The following is a 17,761-nucleotide window of genomic DNA, read 5'->3' on the forward strand; positions in this document are numbered from 1 at the left end:
TCATATTGCATTTGGTTGTCAGTCAACCAAAAGTAGAGGTCAGGAGTTATTTAATTTAATTGATGACTTAGATTTGTGTATTTTAAATGATGGTAGACCTACAACCTTAAATCGCCCTAGACAAACTGCTTCTGCCATTGATGTAAGCTTCATTAGTGGCAGCCTCGCACCACTATGTGAATGGTCTGTACATGATGATACAATGGGAAGTTACCATTATCCAACAATAACAGAGATTTCATTAGATATAGATAAATATCATCTCAATTCCCCTGTAGATAGGTTTATATATAAAAGAGCTGACTGGGAAACATACACAGATCTTTCAAAAACAATGTTTAATGATTTGATACTTCAATCACATGATCCTATTTCAACATATAATTATTTCTGTTCTCATTTAGATACTCTTAAAGAAATGTCAATTCCAAAGCTCACTAAAACAAATACTTTCATAAGCAGACCACCATCTCCTTGGTGGAATTGTATATGTGAACAAAGTGTTATTGCTTCATATAATGCGCTAAAACTATATAGAAAAGAACCTACTATTGAAAATTATATTAATTACAAAAGAAAAGATGCCCAGAAAAAGAGAACAATTTCAGAACAGAAAAAAATTGGATGGAATAACTTATGTAACACTTTTAATAGAAATACTCACATAAGTAAAATTTGGAATTTATTAAAAATGTTCAAAGGCATAAGACCTAAGAATAAATCATATACAGATGTGTTTATATCTCCACTCTTGGATAAATTATCAGATAATAGCAACTTAATTGAAGTAGATCAACTGAACATTGTTTTTGAAATCAACAATGATAACCCAAATTCAAAATTTTTACTGGATCCATTTTCATGGTCTGAATTTTTAACAAGTTTGCACTCTAGACGAAATACAACTCCTGGCTTAGATGATTATCCTTACATTGTAATTAAAAACTTAGATGTTTCTGCCCAAAAGTTGTTTCTTAACATCCTCAATTTGCTTTGGAGTAATAAATGTATTCCACAGTCATGGAAAACACAATGTGTTGTCCCAATACTTAAGCCCGACAAATGTCCTGAGTTTGCTAGTTCTTATAGACCAATTTCCTTGTCATCCTGTCTTGGTAAAATATTCGAAAATATGGTGAAAGTCCGTCTCGATTGGTATGTTGAATCTAAGTGTTTCATTCCACCTATACAATTTGGCTTCCGTAGAGGGCGTAGTAGTGCAGACAGTTTCACCTCTTTAATCTCTGACCTGAAAAATGCAAAACATAGAAAATTAAACACAGTTTGCGTATTCCTAGACGTTCAAAGTGCTTTTGACAGTGTTGATCCTGGTATACTAGTTCAAATCATGTCTAGGTTGGGTGTGCCCGGGCACTTATGTAAGTGGATTTTTAATTTTTTGAACAACAGAACAATCTATGCTAGGCATAACAATATTCTATATGGACCCAAATGTGCCTCGAGAGGTACAATGCAGGGTGCCACACTATCTCCATTACTGTACAATATATACACAAGTGAAATTTGTAAATATGTAAATAATAGGAATGTAAATATTTTACAATTTGCTGATGACATTGTATTATACAGTAGTAATTACAACTTAGAGATTGCAATAGATAATATGAACAAATCCTTATTTCAACTATTACAATATTATAATTATCGTTTACATTTAAAAATTAACCCATCTAAAAGTAGTGTTATGTTTTTTGGCAATGAAGCCTCAAATTCAAATATTATTTACAATAATGAAATTATAAATAGAGTCACTTCAAAGAAATTTTTAGGAATAATACTAGACCCAAAACTAACTTTTGAAGAACATATTAAATATATATCCAAAAATGCTCACAGAGGACTAAATGTTATCAGATCACTGTGTGGTGTAACATGGGGTGCAGACCCTAAAATATTGTCAATATTGTATAAAAGTATTGTTAGAAGTCACTTAGATTATAGCTCACTCGCTTATATGAATAGTTCTCATGTAAATAAATTAGACATATTGCAGAATAAGGCTTTAAGAATAATATCTGGTGCTATTTGCTCAACTCCCATAAGGGCCATGGAAGTTGAGACAAAAGTGATGCCTTTGATTTTGAGGCGAATCTTACTTGCTGAAAGATACTGTCTCAAATTAATAGCATCAAACAACACTCAAGTAATAAACAAAATTGTACCTTATATAGATAGATCCCCAAGAAGACCATTAACAACAGCACAAGGTCTAATATGTGGTAATTCTCCAACAATGTCCGATATATTTCTGGAAATAGACAATAGTTTTTCTAAAATTAGAAAACAGTGTCCATGGCCATGTTACTCTTTCTCTTATCAGTGTATTTCACATCCAATTAATGTAGTCCATCAGACAATAAACAATAATTCGGAAATGCTTCAATTTTTGGAGGAAAATACAATGTACTATGTTATCTACACTGATGGGAGCAAAGCAAGTGATTATGTACATGCTGCTCTATATGATCCACAAGCAAAATTTTCTTCAAGTTTTATTCTGCATGAACCCTGCTCTATATTTACGGCAGAGGCATATGCAGTGTATCAGGCATTAATGCGTATTCGCGAAATCAATAATATTAAATATTTTTTAATAATTTCTGATTCCTTGAGTTTGATAACAGCTTTAACTACCCTTACAGTTAAATTCAAGTCTAATTATATCCTTTACTTCATTAAACAAATAATTCAACAATATCACAATAACAATATTCAAATTTTCTTTCTATGGGTACCTTCCCACAAAGGTATCTCTGGCAATGAAATGGCTGATAAAACTGCATATGAAGGAGTTAATGCTGTTGACGTTAGAAATACAATGAATGTTCCTATGTCCGATTACTTGCAATGTATTGACCAGAATATTCAAAATTTGTGGTTAGAAATGTGGAAGAAAGATCAAGATACGAAAGGAAAATGGTATGGAAGCATACAAGTAGACTTACCTGCAAGACCTTGGTATCATCGTATGCCAGATGTTCCTCGAGACTTTATTACTATCATAAATAGACTGCGTTTTGGTCATAATACTGCACCGTCACACCTTGCTCGACTCGGCATTATTGCGAATAAAACATGTTCACATTGTAATTCAAGTGATGGAACTGTGGAACACATTATCTTCGATTGTCAAAAATTTTTGATCGACAGACTAGTGTTGGCCAGTGAACTTAGTGATGTTGAAAATAAGTGTGATTTATTGTCCCGCCCGCCGCCTTTAAAACAATTGTTACAAGACGAACTTACTTATAAGCACATCTACAATTACATAAAAAATACAATAAAAACAATTTAATGGAATATGCTCATAGGCGTAACATTACGTCTATGAAAATTAAGAGTTGACCTAAAGGTTGTAAATGCCAGGTCATAAAATCCCAAAAAAAAAAAAAAAAAATTAATTTTTATATTTTTCGCACAAATGTTTGACTTTTGAGTTTTGAGTGAACATTAAAATTGCTGTGAAATTACTTACGTCTATAATTTAGTTTTTCGTTTTGTGTTTAGTTTAAAGTCTTCATAAAACTAGTGTAAAGTATTATATTATGACCTTTATTTGAATTAACTAAACTTTAAATTCAATTTACAGCAAGTATTAGCTAAGTAAACAGCGTGTTATTTACGATTAAAGGACGCGTGAATAAGAATTTCATTTTGTTAGATTAAAAATTTATTCTTAATAATTTTGTGTTATAACTATGGAAGTATCGAATGAAATAAAAGAAGATATTCGACGAACCCAAACATTGCTAAAAAATGCCATTCAAGTACATCAGGTATTACAATAATATAATAAAGATACAATAAAAAAATGGTTTTAATTGTAAATAGATGTTTATTGAAGTTATATTATTTTTTCAGATCTGGGTAGCGCGTCTACAAGAAGACGAAAGTGTAAGTTCAGTTTTTTATTTGAGATTATATTTAGTTTCACTGTCAATCCTTATTCATATCATGTCAAATGTATAAACTAACTATATATATAAAATTATTTTTAAAAAACCTTGATAAGTTTTCCTGTATTTCATATATAAACATGTTTTTCTAGAATTCAGACTTAAAAAATAAAGTAAATGAAGCTGAACAGGAAATAGTAGCTATAGGACGCTCCCAAGTAAGTATATTTGAATTATAATATTTTGTAAAATATTTTAACATAATTAATTTTTAATTCTTTTTTATTTTGGTTTAGAAATTAGTGGTGGATAGACTGCGAAGAGAATTAGAATTGTATCAACAAAGACTTAGAGCAAAAAATAAACAAGTCAGTATAGACAAAGACAATAATTATATTGCTCAACAACTACGTGATCATCAATTACAATATAGAAACAGGAATCGAACAACATCTCTCCTCAAACCCTCAGTTCTTAATGAGATTCAAATAAAAACTGAAAACACTAATGAACATCTTAATGTGTCAGATACAGAAAATGAAACAAAGCCACTTGACCATGACCAAATAAACAATGATGATGTCCACTGTAAAGAGAGTTTTGTGAAAAATTTTCCACAATTGCAAAATTTAGTTCACAGTGAAAACAGCAATTTTGAAAATGCGCTGAATAAAGTTAAGGAAGTTTTTCTGTGAGTATGTTTATATTTTTGTATGTTAGTAATTTATAATTTTCTAGATCTAGATAATATTTTCGTTGTCATGCTGTTGATGATGAAGTCATGTTTTGGGCAAAGGTTACAATTAAATTTGGAGACCTTTGTATGTCAAATCCAATAGTAGGTTTTTGACATATGTCATCATAGCATAAGCTATGTTTTGACTTGAAGCTTGTTTAATTCTTCTATTGATGATCATAAGTATACATTGTTACTCATACTACAAAATTAATCAGATTTAAGCTAAAAATTTATATTTCCACATACTAGTAAAAACAGGATTGATTCATATTCCTAAACTGTTTAAGGGGAACAAAGTTTGACGACAATGACTGGCCAGATAGGACGGATTCAGATTCTTCAGCTCTTAGTGAACCATCACTGGTCTCGTCACCACCCCCTTTGCCCCAACCTGGTGAGCCAGTGTCTAAAGAAATATTCATGAGGTAAAAATTTTTCTTTAAAAAAATTTTCTTTGTATATATAATCAATAGTTCTAACCAATAATAGATTTATATAATCTACAATTTTTGTATTTAGGAATCCCATTGACAAGCAATATATAAATTTCATATATTAGATTATTGGATTAAAAAAATAAAATCAGTGGCACTACAACCTCTTTAGGTCTTGGCCTCAGATTTCTGAATCTGTTTCATGATCATTTTTAAATCTAATGGGCAAGTAGGTGATCAGCCTCCAGTGCCTGACACACGCCGTCGACTTTTTGGGTCTAATATATATCGGTTTCCTCACGATATTTTCCTTCACCGTTCAAGCAAAAGTTAAATGCGCACATAGAAAGATCGAACCTACGACCTCAGGTATGAGAGTCGCACGCTGAAGCCACTAGGCCAACAGTAGTGGATATAAATAGAGGCATGCTTTAGACCCAAGAAGTGGACGGTGTGTGTCAGGCACAGAGGGTTGATCACTTACTTTTAACTTTTTAAGGTTGTTTTTGCCATGCCACAACCATCTGGAACCAGCTGCCCACGGAAGTATTTCCGAACCATTTCGACTTAGGGTCCTTCAAGAGCATACCAGTTCTTAAAAGGCCGTAAACGCACTTGCAAGCCATGTGTCCATGGGCGACGGTATCACATCAGTTGAGCCTTCTGCCTTACTTACTTACTTGCCAGAAATCGGAGGCCCAGACCTAAAAGGCCCATTAGTATATGTACATAGCATAAGCAATTCTTTAAATTTTTGTTTTATTGGCCAAATAGCAAGCGCTTAGTGTACCTTCCGTATGTCAAACAAGTATTTTTGTTGAACAGAATTTTATCAGGTATTTTTGTAGAAAGAGGTTGTAGTCCCGAGTCTAACGCCCAAACCCAATAATCAATCCACAATCTCAGATTGAAAACAATCTGCGATCAGACCGTTAGTCTAGTCGACAAGTTGAAAATGGAACAAAATAGAGATACTACTCCTAAAATTATGTGCGATAGCTCATTGGATCCGGAATGACGTGCCTAAAAGCGTGTATTAGCACATAAAAAATTGCAAAAGTTATAGACCATTAAAGATGAAAAAATAATGGCATTTAGTTTTTTGCCAATATTTAATAAACTATTAATATTTAAGAAATTTCAAATAAAGATTCTGAAAGAGGAGGAAATTTCCAACAAAAAACTCCTGACTCCCGGAACTCGTATCTTCATTATTTATAATGTTAATTTAACGCTAAAAATAGGTCTGAGGATTCGCGCGTGGCGTCAAAAGCGACTACGGCACATTAATTAATTTATTTAAGGTATTGAATATTTTTTTTTAAATTTGAAAAAATTATGGTGTGTTCTGAACACTATAATTAATTTATTCCCGTTGAAAATTTTACTTAAAGTTAATTTTTCAACAAGTTAAATAATTGTTAACTAACGAAATTTTCTCGAACGACCGTCTTAATTGTAAGTGAAAAAAAATGTTTAAATAATGGTCGTAAAAATATTTCGCTTCGTAGAGCCTTTCTTACATACATACTTAACAAGATCGTGCCATAAAAGTTAAAAAAATATTTATACTTTGTTTATAACAATTTTTTTACTTAAACAAAAACTTAAAAATCCATGTAATGATGTTAAAAAAAATTTTTTTTTTCTCAATCATCATATAATCGTTTTTTTATTAATACAAGATATTTATTAATTTGCGAAAAAAAAAATTCCCGCCATTTGTTGATAAATTTTTTTTAAACAAATTGATTAAATCAATATTTTTAAAAAAATATTTAACACAACTTTATTACATTAAAAATTTTATGATTTTTAAAAAAAAAAATTTTCCTTAATAACAATTTTTAATTGTTTATAATCGTTTTTTTTAATTTTCTATTGTTTAAATAATTAGTTAAGAAATTTTTTTTTTCCTAAAAATCATAATTGACAGTCTTCTATAAAGTAACAGAAAAAAAATTGTTTTTAATCAACAATTCTATTGTTTATTAACTTACCAATTTGTTATAAACAAATATTCAACTTTTGTTTATTTTTTTTCTAAAACTTCTAAAATTAACAAAAACAACCATATATAACAAAGTATAGAAAAAAATTTTTTGTAAATTTTTTGATTATCATGAATATTACTTTTATTTAAAATTAAAAATCTGTTAAAATAATTAACTGTTGAATTCGAGCTTTCGTCAATTGTCATTTTCATACAAGGGTCTATCCACAGACACCGATACGACCTCCCATGGATAGCTTGTATCGACAGATGGCTATTACAATCCGTCGATTGGTTATTGGCACACTTGTTACAACATTTGGATTAGGATTACTATCTCAGATGGTGGATTATAGATTGAGATAGGTTATTGGGTTCGGGCGTAAAACAATCACAAAAGCGCCTTATTATTACTTAATAATTTTCGTAACACGAAATATTTAAATTTCAAGGGCCCTTGGATTGGTGACGCCTTCACAAAAGGAGTTAATGGAGAAAAGATTAAATGAATGTCGTAAGAGATCGACGAGTGCCAATAGAAGTGATTTTGTATACGGCAGTTTTGATATGATTTCTGTAAGTATACTCTGATTAACATACAGCGAAAGAAATATTTTTTAAGAATGTGGTCAAGTGTTTTAGGGAGCGTTCAAGTATTACGTCACCCTCCCCCCCCCATGTAACGCGCCGTAACGTTTTTCTGTACCCAAGTATAGTAAAACGTTTCGTGACCACCTAGTTACTCTTTATACCTAAAAGTTACCATTATGTGGTGTAAAGTACTGGAAAGTCGAAAATAATATTAAAACTAACGCGTAATTCTATTCCCGCCCCGTATCGTAACGTTTTACAAAAGGACCCCCCTCCCCCCAAAATTCGTTACGTATTACTTGAACGCTCCCTTACATAGATATTATTCATAGTTATTGTTATCAATACACAAGAATACTTTTATCTTAATTAATAAATGACACTGGGTTCCACAGACGGTACATTAGTACATGGAAAAAATATTTTTTTAATATGTTTTACGTTATGCCAATTTGAAATAATTTGTATGTTTTGATTATGACTCTATGCTCTCTTAAGTTTTTCGCATTAACTATTGTTCAAATAAAATTCGAAAGTAAAATCGTTATTGTATTTATTACAGTTTTACAATATTGGTAAATTACAATATTTGTGGTATTAGAAATAATACAATAAAAATAAAAAAAAATGGGGAAAAAAGTTTTTCTAAGGGAGCGTTCAAGTATTACGTAACGCAATTTTTGGAGATTATTGACCCCCCTCCCCCATGTAACTCGCCTTAACGTTATTCAGTACCCAAGTATAGTAAAACGTTTCGTGACCACCTAGCGACTCTTTAGTTACGTAGGTGGTGTAAGTCGAAAAAAATATTAACAATAACGCGTAATTTAATCCCCGCCCCGCATCGTAACGTTTACAAAAGGACCCCCCTCTCCCAAAATACGTTACGTAATACTTGAACGCTCCCAAAAACAAAAAAAATTCCAAGCCTTTTTTTACAAATTTACATATCGTAATTGCTACGAGTCTATCTAAATATCTACTATACACTGTAGTAACATCGCAAATACCACTGTTATACAGGAATCCGTTGTAAATCAAATATTTATCCATTTTCAGAAGCGTAAGAAACTAAACCATTTTCCATATCTCCAAAACCACAACGACCCGCCCCAGACCCGTTCAGCGAAACTAAGGAAACAGGTAATATTTTTTTTTTTAAGCCATTTCCACCAATTGACCTAGTCCCATGCTAAGCTGGTGAAGCTTGTGTTATGGGTACTAGGCAACGGATATACATACATATTATAGATAGATAGACATATAAATACATATTTAAACACCCAAGACCGAAGCACAACACCAAATGCTCATCACATCGATGTTCGTCTCAGCCGAGGATCGAACCCGAGACCCATGGATTCGCAGTCAGGGGTACTAACCACTAGACCAATGAGTCGTCAATTCTGTCTAAATATTAAATTATTTATTTTTGTTCAAAGTTACTTCCGCGATCTTAATCTATAGCTAAATGTTTTTCGGACTTTTGTATGGCGTTTTTTACGACATATTACGTCATTAGAAGGCCTAAACATCGAATTATGTTAATTATATAATAAATTTAATTTTAAACCTCGTTAAGGAGGTTTTAATTATATACGTACGCTTCGGTGACTTGTATTGGTAACGTAACGATTATTTTAATTTATTACAATTTTTATACACGAAATACTTTTGCACGTTCCTTTATTGTCAAAGTGACAAGAGTGATGACAAAATATACACTATTTTGGTAGTACAATTTGACAGCAAGTTTTCATTACAGAATCAGAGCAAATCATCGCGGGAAGGCTCGCCATCAAGTTCCACAGATATTAAAGGTAGGTAAAAACCACAAACGTAACATTCAAGAGCGTTTTTTGACATTCAAATCCATGTTCTAAATCTTAAAAACCTCAATTACAAATTGTCAGCTGTCAAAGAGCTAAACATACAGTTTGACGTTTGCAGTTGTCAAGACGAGTTCCATTGAGATTGCGTTCTGAAAAAAGGAGGACACAAATATTAAGCACGATTTTATTATTAGTATCAAAAATACTTAGCGTGACGTAACTTAAATAGCGTTCGTGGTGGCTTTAGGATAATTGATTAAGCCAATCAGAAAGTAGACGGGCTCTGATTGGTTGAGGACAAACGATCGTCTTTTGTTGAATGAATTTGACGAATCTATAATTGATGATTCATTTATTAAGGCCATAATATAATATTTTGTTTATAAAATTATTAGATACATCATTCGAAACCTTGCCAAAACTATTACAGAATTAATAACATAATTTATGTATCATTTAACAGAATACATATCGTAATTGCTACGAGTCGATCTAAATATCTACTATACACTTATCTTAAGACGTTTTTTCACGTATTCATAATTTTTAACCAACTGCAAAAAACTGCATAAAATATTACTTGAAAAGTGTAAAATAATGTCAGTAATGAAAAAGCATTTACATATATATTGGTTGTCAATTATTTATGGGTGCGTTCAGAAATTCATTTTGTGTAAACTAAGGAAAATATATCAAGCTACTACATAAACAACAAATCAAGGCACATTTTAACATTGAGTATTGGAATTCTGTATTAATTTCATCAATTAAGTTCTAGCTGAACCACGATATTAATTTACTGTCAGGCGGTACGAAGTTCGCCGGGTCAGCTAGTAAAATAATATTTAGAAAATCATAATACCTGGTCACTCACTGATAAACAAGAAAACAAACTAAGAGTATGCCAGAATAGTATCGAAAGGAGTGTTCCAGGTCTGAAATTGAAAGAAAAAAACTAAAAGAAAAACAAAAAAATAAAAACTAGAAGAAATAAAGGACATGACGAAGTTTAGAAATGCTGTTACTTTTGAAAGATTGAAATGGAAATGGACAGGACACATTATGAGAGAAGGAATGGCTTCCTCGCTATGACAAAAGAAGATGAGGAAAACAAATAAAAAGATGGGAAGATGATGTGCGAAGAGTAGCTGGCCCTATGTGGCTACGTAAAGCTAGAAACAGAGAAGAGTGGAAGCCCTTTGAGGAGGCCTATGTCCAAGGACAAGCTATAGAACAGAAACCAACCAACCGGCTTGCCGATTAATTATTAGTATTTAGTGTTAATTTTTGAAGTGAAACTTCTTTAGAATCGTTGTGATTTCAAACCGGATGCAACGAAAAAAGCGACAGTAAAAAGAGACAGACACATAAATTAATAGGATTTGGCGTGGGAGAGAGTGAGAAAGCGACAGTAAAAAGAGACAGACACATAAATTAATAGGATTTGGCGTGGGAGAGAGTGAGATAGGAGGCATTATACAGTGTATAAACTTTAAATTAGTGTGTATTTGAACATTTTCTGAAATAAAAAAACAGATTTGATGAAAATTAAATAAGTAAGTCAAGTAAGTAGTTTAATTATAAAATTAGAATATTTATCAATTTTATTTACAAATCATTAGTTATAGAAACTTTTTGAAGTGAAAACTTCGTACTACACTTAATTAAAAGTTTATACACTGTATAATGCTTCCTATCTCATTTTCTCCCACGTTGGATCTTGTGAATTTATTTCAAACTTTTATTATTTTAGTTTTTACCAAATTAAAGATTGATATTAAAGTTATAAATAAAAATTTAACATTAAAATATAAATTTTTTTAAAGAAAAGATCCTACATTTAGATAGAGAAAAAGTCTAATTTACATATTTTAATTATAAAAACTTTGTTTTTGAAGGTTTCACTTCTACCACGTGTGAATTGGACACATGATGTTTTTTATTTCACATTTGTATGTATTAATAGGTATAAGTAATTACAGCAATAAAGGCTTTTATTATTATTTTTATACTTTCAGCTTGGGGCAACAAACCACCATGGCTATCAACACTCCCCACTGGATTGTCAGTAGAACCTGTATTTTCTACGAAGAAAGTATGTCATGGGTGTGGGAGAAATGGTAAGTATACTAAATACCTATAAAGTTACTACTAGGGTAATACCTTATATGTCAAAGTGGCAGAGAGTTTATTGCCAGTTCTCATCCATTTTACGCTCTGGTTGCAATTTTTTTTATTTACTGATGTTCATAACCTACATGATTTTTGTATGTATGTACTTAAAGAATTCCGTTTTTAACTTATTAGTACAATTTTCTATTAGAATCTTTATACACTATATTACTAAGAATCCGTTTTTTTTTATAACTGACAGTCGGTATTACGTAACGATTTTGGGGAGGGGTATTGTAAAACGTTACGATACGTTATAGGGGCGGGGCTTAGTCGTTCTTTGTAGTAAGCGTTACGTAACATTTACGAAGTATTTCCGATCCAATACGACTTAGGGTCCTTCACAAAAAACAGCGTCCCAATTCTTAAAAGGCTGGCAACGCACTCGCGAGCGTTTTTAACAGTTAGCACCATTCTATAATTTTTTTTAATAATACTAATCAATAAAAAAGGAATTTTAGCATTTTTGCGGTACTTTACGCCACATAATTGTGATTTTTAGGCAAAAGTGGTCACTTGGTGGTATGTCACGATCACGTAAAACGTTACAAATGGGGGCCCCCACCCCCCATTTGTAACAGAAAGTTTGTTTTTACAGAAAAACCCGTTACGGCGTGTTACATAATACTCGAACGCTCCGTTAATAAATAATAATAATATAAAAATAGTCATTAAATATACTAAAAAACGTCGGTCGAAATATAGTTGTACATGTTGCAGATGTGCCGTCCCTGCTGGTTTGGTGTAGCGCGTGCTCCGTGTGGCAGCACACGGGGTGCGGGGTGGGAGGGCGCTGTGCGGGGTGCCGCGCCCCTCTGCCCGAGCCCACCGCCGCCCCCTCGCCCCACGCACCCCACGGTCACAAACAGCTCTATACAGGTAAAGTTCCGTTAATGCACTCAAGGTTTTCAAGGAGACCTTATGAATAGGTATATACAGTGTAAACTCTATATAACGACACTCAAGGGATTGTGCATATTTTAATGTTACAGAGAGTTTTCGTTAAATGAGAAGTAGAAAAAAAAAGTGAAAAATAATTCCAAATTTAGGCTGAAAATGGTAATGAACAAAAAATACTGGTATTATTGTGAAAAAGCGTGGGGCGCGCTCTGTGCCATATTTTTCGTCTATCGAGCAACCCAATTAAAAGCCAACTAAAGAGCAACCAAAAAAAAGTTTTTAATTTTTTAAATATTTTTTTTCGGATTATTGCAGTGTCATCGATCTTTGACAGGTGCGCAAAGTTTGAATTAAATCTGTCCGTTAAAAGTGGGTCAAAATCGAGTCCGAAGGAGTCGGTTACATACATACATACATACATACATACAGGTGAAGCTAATATAAAGCGTGTAAAAAGATAAAGTTTATTTCAGAGTAGTGTTAGTATGCTCTGCTAACGCTTTTGCTGTACCAGCAAATATGTTGTATTTTTTACTTATTTTATTTATATCTTGCAATATTGAGGCATCTTTGTGATAAAGTACGTGCAAGCAATCCCGATTTGTAGACAAACTAATTTCTCAGAAAGTTTAGAACGTATGATGTCGACAGTCGAGTTTATTACGGGCTAACAATAAAGACAAAAGAACGTACACAGTTCCGCAGTTTTAACTAATTTTGCAACTTATAAAGTACTTTTTATTAATTTAATTGTCGTTATTGAGGGTGGGTGTAATGCTATGTAGAGTGTATCATTGTATGGTAGACAAGCTAAACCAACCAAAACCAATTGATTTCGACGCTTTAAGGGGATTTGTCGTTACATAGAGTTTACACTATATTATGTTCTTTGAGAAGTCTCCCTGACAAACAAAGTAGCGGCTTTCAGTAAAAGTAACTTCTGATTGGTATCTCATTTTTTAATTCAAATAGTCCTGAGGTAACGTTTTGGACAGCCGATTGTTTTATTGAAAATTATTTGAAAATATACCTTGTTTATATTTTGGAACATTCACGCACTGAGCAGTATTGTCCTAGCGGCTTACGCCCGAACCTAATAACATATCTCAATCTATAATCCAACATCTGAGATAGTAATCTTAAACCAAATGTTTTAACAAGTGTGCCAAAAACCAATCGACGGATTGTAATAGCCATCTGTTCAGCCATACAAGCTATCCATGGGAGGTCGTATCGGTGTCTGTTGATAGACCTTTGTATGACAATGACAGTTGACGAAAGCTCGATTTCAACAGTTAATTATTTTAACAGATTTTAACTAACACCAGTTTTTAATTAATTAAAAAAACTGTTTGTTATGTTTCAAACATAACATGTAAATTTTTGTTATTTGTACGGTTTTATTTACTTTATTTGGTTTACATTGATTATCAAATATGAGTGAAAACTCAGTAAAATGGAACGACAAAAAGCATTTTATCCGTCGCCAAAAATGGATTGTCTTCGTAGGGTTTCGTTATTGGGATGCAGATAGGAGATCGATCGACTGTCACGGTCTGATTGTTACCAATCTGAGATCTGAGATTGTGGATTGATTATTGGGTTCGGGCGTTAAGCGTGGGACTCTCAACACTGGATGGGATGATCTGAGAGCACAAAAATTCTCCCAACACAATTTTAAATTAATTGTAAAAAAGTACCTTTATTAAATTTTATAGATAAGTTAGCAGAACGCAAACGCCTTCAAGAACGGAACATTGAGCTCTGCGTGGAGCTGCGTAAACTAGAAGCTCGCGCTGCATCATTGAAGGAAAACCTCGACGAGCATAACGCAGAGAAGAGACAGCTTCTGGCTGACCAGATCAAGACGCAGAGGAACCTTCAGAAATTGCTGGACTTCATCAGTCAGTTCAAGGAGACGTCGGTCAGTGTCAGTGAATCGGGGAGTGAAGTCAGCAAGAGTAATGAGGAATAGGTAATTGTAATTATTCTAACGGCTCCAATAAAAACAATATTGAAGTTTTTTTAGTTTAAAACAAAAAAGAAAAAGTGAAAAATATCACATTTCCACATATTAATTTACATTAAAAAAGTGTGTACTTATGTACACGCGTTAGTCGCTATACTTCTTTGGCGTAACAAGATAAAAATCTTTTCAAAAAATTAAAATTTAATCTCATAATTTTTCCCTAACACGCCAAACAGTATGACTTCAAAAAATATATATATCTAATATATAAAATTCTCGTGTCGCGGGGTTTGTGGTTAAACTCCTCCGAAACGGCTCGACCGATTCGCATGAAATTTTGTGTGCATATTGGGTATGTCTGAGAATCGGACAACATCTGTTTTTCATCCCCCTAAATATTAAGGGTAGTCCACCCCTAAATATTTTTTTTTTTTAGATATTTTTTTCTGTTTTTATTTTTTTATGATATAGCATTAAAATACATACAACCCCTAACTTTCACCCCTCTACGATCAACCCCTATTTTTTAATTATAAATGATATACATGGAAAAACGACGTTTGCCCGGTCAGCTAGTATAATATATATATCTACATTTTTCTTTCTGTTTCATAGTATTATATATGAGTAGATTATTAACAAAAAACATTTGTTTCAGATATTGTGATTCCAGTGTTACGTATTATAAGATTTGTTGATTACATTTAAGTTAATGATTCGAATATCAATTCTACTTTATTTGTCAAGTTTTTGATTTTAGAATTTTATTTAAGTTTCAAATGTTTTAGACTTAGGGAAATTACGAACGAGCTAATACTATAGACAAACATAGCCTTCAAAAATTCATCCATCGGAAAAAAGGGCATAAGTCAAGCGGGTTTTTATATAAAATGGGCGCTTAAGACGTTATTTGGATATCTAATGCCTTATTCATAAATCGGATAATTGCGCCGTTGTAACTAAAGTACACTTCAGCTGTTTTTCTTCACTTTAAACAGAATATGAAAGAGACGAAAGTGTATTTTAGTTAAGTGTAGTTAAAGCAAATAAGATCGTCGTGTAGATACAAAAAATCACCAATATTAAAAATATGTTATGTGGGTACCCACTTCTGTACATTTTTTAAAAATACGAATGATTAATTTGATTTTTTTTTATTTAATCTGAATAACTATAAGCTACCAATTATTGATTGTCTACCTTCAGTCTACATTTTATAAAAAAATATACAAATAATCGCCTCATGCCCCCTCGGGAGCTTTACACACTTGCTCGTAGAGGGCATGTGCTATTTTGGAACAGAGTTCTATAGTATTGCTTTTGGTTATCAAGGAATAAATTAATACGCCTATATAAAACGTGGAAAAGAAAACTTTGTGTTTGTTGGTTGCCATATTTATCTTTCACTACCTAATAATGTGGGCATGTAGAAAATTTCAACTGAAAACTTGTTTTATTATCCTACCAAAACAATTTTTGTTTAATACCCTCTTTTTTTAGAAATTATAGCCAGATATTTAGTCTTATTTTCGGGCACAAATTTTTTTAAACGTATCAATTTTCAATTCTGTATTTAAAGCTTTGACCAAAGAGTATATTCACTAATAACCATAGATAACAACTGGTACTGTCTTTAGTCTACGTTTTATAATAAGGCAATTTAAATTCATGTTTCTGTCAAATTATGTTGACTTAGACAGGAATGACAGAGTTTTTTAAATATAAGGCGGTGTTATATTAGTTAATCAATTTGTAAAGGTCCATTATTTTTGGAAACAATTTAAGGTTATTGAATTACATAATCAGAAATAGGAGAAAAGTGTTCAAATAATTCTTAACTAGAAATAAGTAGTTTTATTTTATACTTTTCGTAAGTTCGTAGTACAAATTTTAATGAATTTGTAAAAATTGATCTCTGTGATATGATTAAGTTTTTAATGAAATATTTGTAAATCCAAGGTTTTACGTTAATAAAATCGTATACGTTGGCAATTTGTTGTTTTAATATCGCAATAAGTCCATCAAAATTCATGCCAATTCCAATATTTTCTTGCCCATAGATACATCCTTTCGTAATAGTTCAATGCTTCTTTCTAGTAATAGACACTCATGGTTTGTGATATTAGTATATCTTTTCATCTCGCCATAACCATTTTCAGTAACGTCTACTAAACCAGCAAAGAATGATGTCCCAAAATCGTTATTTTCTACTAACGCGTTGACAGTCGCTTGTCGTCCATCCAATGCCTCCAAAATGTTTCTAGTAAATACAAGCGCTCCATATGCTACTGATAATGAAGGAGACCATTTTGGTTTAGCGTTCGAGATCACACTCTCTACCTTACGAACCTTATTGACATATTCATGTATCTTCTTATCTTCCATTGTGCATTTTGGCTGCGCTTGAGAAGTCAACGGTACTATCGTTTTGTTCGAGTGCCCACAAATGACAGGTACAACGCAATCTATCGGATTTATATTATTTTCGGCGGCATATATCGTTTGGGCACGCAATGCGTCGACAGTTGTAATGCCAAACAGTTTCTTGGGATTATAATCACCGTGGTTTCTCATTATTTCAGATGCCATAGGGACAAGAGTATTGAGTGGTTCAGTGACGATCCCAAAAAATGGCAATGGACTTTGCTTGGAAACTTTTTCAGATATCATTTTTATAAAATTTGCATTTTTGTTGAACCACTCACTTTCTGTTAGGCCTGGCTTCATAGGAACCCCACCGGCTGCAATCACGATATCTGCGTTTTTAAGTGCTTTATCCAGATTTTCTTCGCCGATGTAACTGTGCAGGGTGCATCGGGCTGGGACATGTGATAGATCTAAAGCAATCCCAGAAGTCTTGGGCAGTTCATCGTATACCACTAGTTTTCTGATGTTAGGTTGGGTTCTCAACAGAAGGCTTATAGTTTGACCAACCTCGTTGGCACCACCCACTACGGTTACATGGTAGCTTTTACTTACATTGGAAGCAAATAATTTGAAGAATTTCTTTATAAGTATCATTCTGTTTGTTATTATTTTTAAATTTAGTGGAATTTTGGATATTATTGATACATCACGTCGTTGTGGCGACTTTTCAAATGATGACATTTATAACCTTTGAAAATTGACATTTGATGTGTAAACATAAAGTATTTATGAGATTCAATTCTTCTTTTGTATTTATGGCCCTTACCTTGCTTTATAATGATTATTG

At 32.5% G+C, this 17,761-nt stretch overlaps 2 protein-coding genes across 2 annotated transcripts; one reads left to right on the plus strand and one right to left on the minus strand.

Moving 5' to 3' along the window:
* The first annotated feature begins 3,430 nt into the window (after positions 1-3,430).
* On the plus strand, positions 3,431-16,539 carry LOC125057682. Its single transcript, XM_047661479.1, has 12 exons — positions 3,431-3,797; positions 3,883-3,915; positions 4,070-4,135; positions 4,214-4,608; positions 4,944-5,081; positions 7,536-7,659; positions 8,734-8,817; positions 9,440-9,494; positions 11,525-11,626; positions 12,399-12,557; positions 14,297-14,553; positions 15,206-16,539. The coding sequence occupies exons 1-11, from the start codon at positions 3,720-3,722 to the stop codon at positions 14,551-14,553; spliced, it is 1,491 nt and encodes a 496-aa protein (XP_047517435.1). The 5' UTR covers positions 3,431-3,719; the 3' UTR covers positions 15,206-16,539.
* On the minus strand, positions 16,387-17,633 carry LOC125057683 (malate dehydrogenase-like). Its single transcript, XM_047661481.1, has one exon. The coding sequence runs from the start codon at positions 17,566-17,568 to the stop codon at positions 16,576-16,578; it is 993 nt and encodes a 330-aa protein (XP_047517437.1). The 5' UTR covers positions 17,569-17,633; the 3' UTR covers positions 16,387-16,575.
* Positions 17,634-17,761: the final 128 nt, after the last annotated feature.

The sequence above is a fragment of the Pieris napi genome, chromosome 17, assembly GCF_905475465.1.
Source record: "Pieris napi chromosome 17, ilPieNapi1.2, whole genome shotgun sequence".
Classification (NCBI taxonomy): Eukaryota; Metazoa; Arthropoda; class Insecta; order Lepidoptera; family Pieridae; genus Pieris; species Pieris napi.

Bases quoted from the DNA above. Each gene is read 5' to 3' on its own strand.
- LOC125057682 (XM_047661479.1), top strand. From the start codon at position 3,720: ATGGAAGTATCGAATGAAATAAAAGAAGATATTCGACGAACCCAAACA. The intron at 4,609-4,943 runs GTGAGTATGTTT...AAACTGTTTAAG, and splicing joins AAAGTTAAGGAAGTTTTTCT to GGGAACAAAGTTTGACGACA. The intron at 9,495-11,524 runs GTAGGTAAAAAC...TTATACTTTCAG, and splicing joins AAGTTCCACAGATATTAAAG to CTTGGGGCAACAAACCACCA.
- LOC125057683 (XM_047661481.1), bottom strand. From the start codon at position 17,568: ATGATACTTATAAAGAAATTCTTCAAATTATTTGCTTCCAATGTAAGT.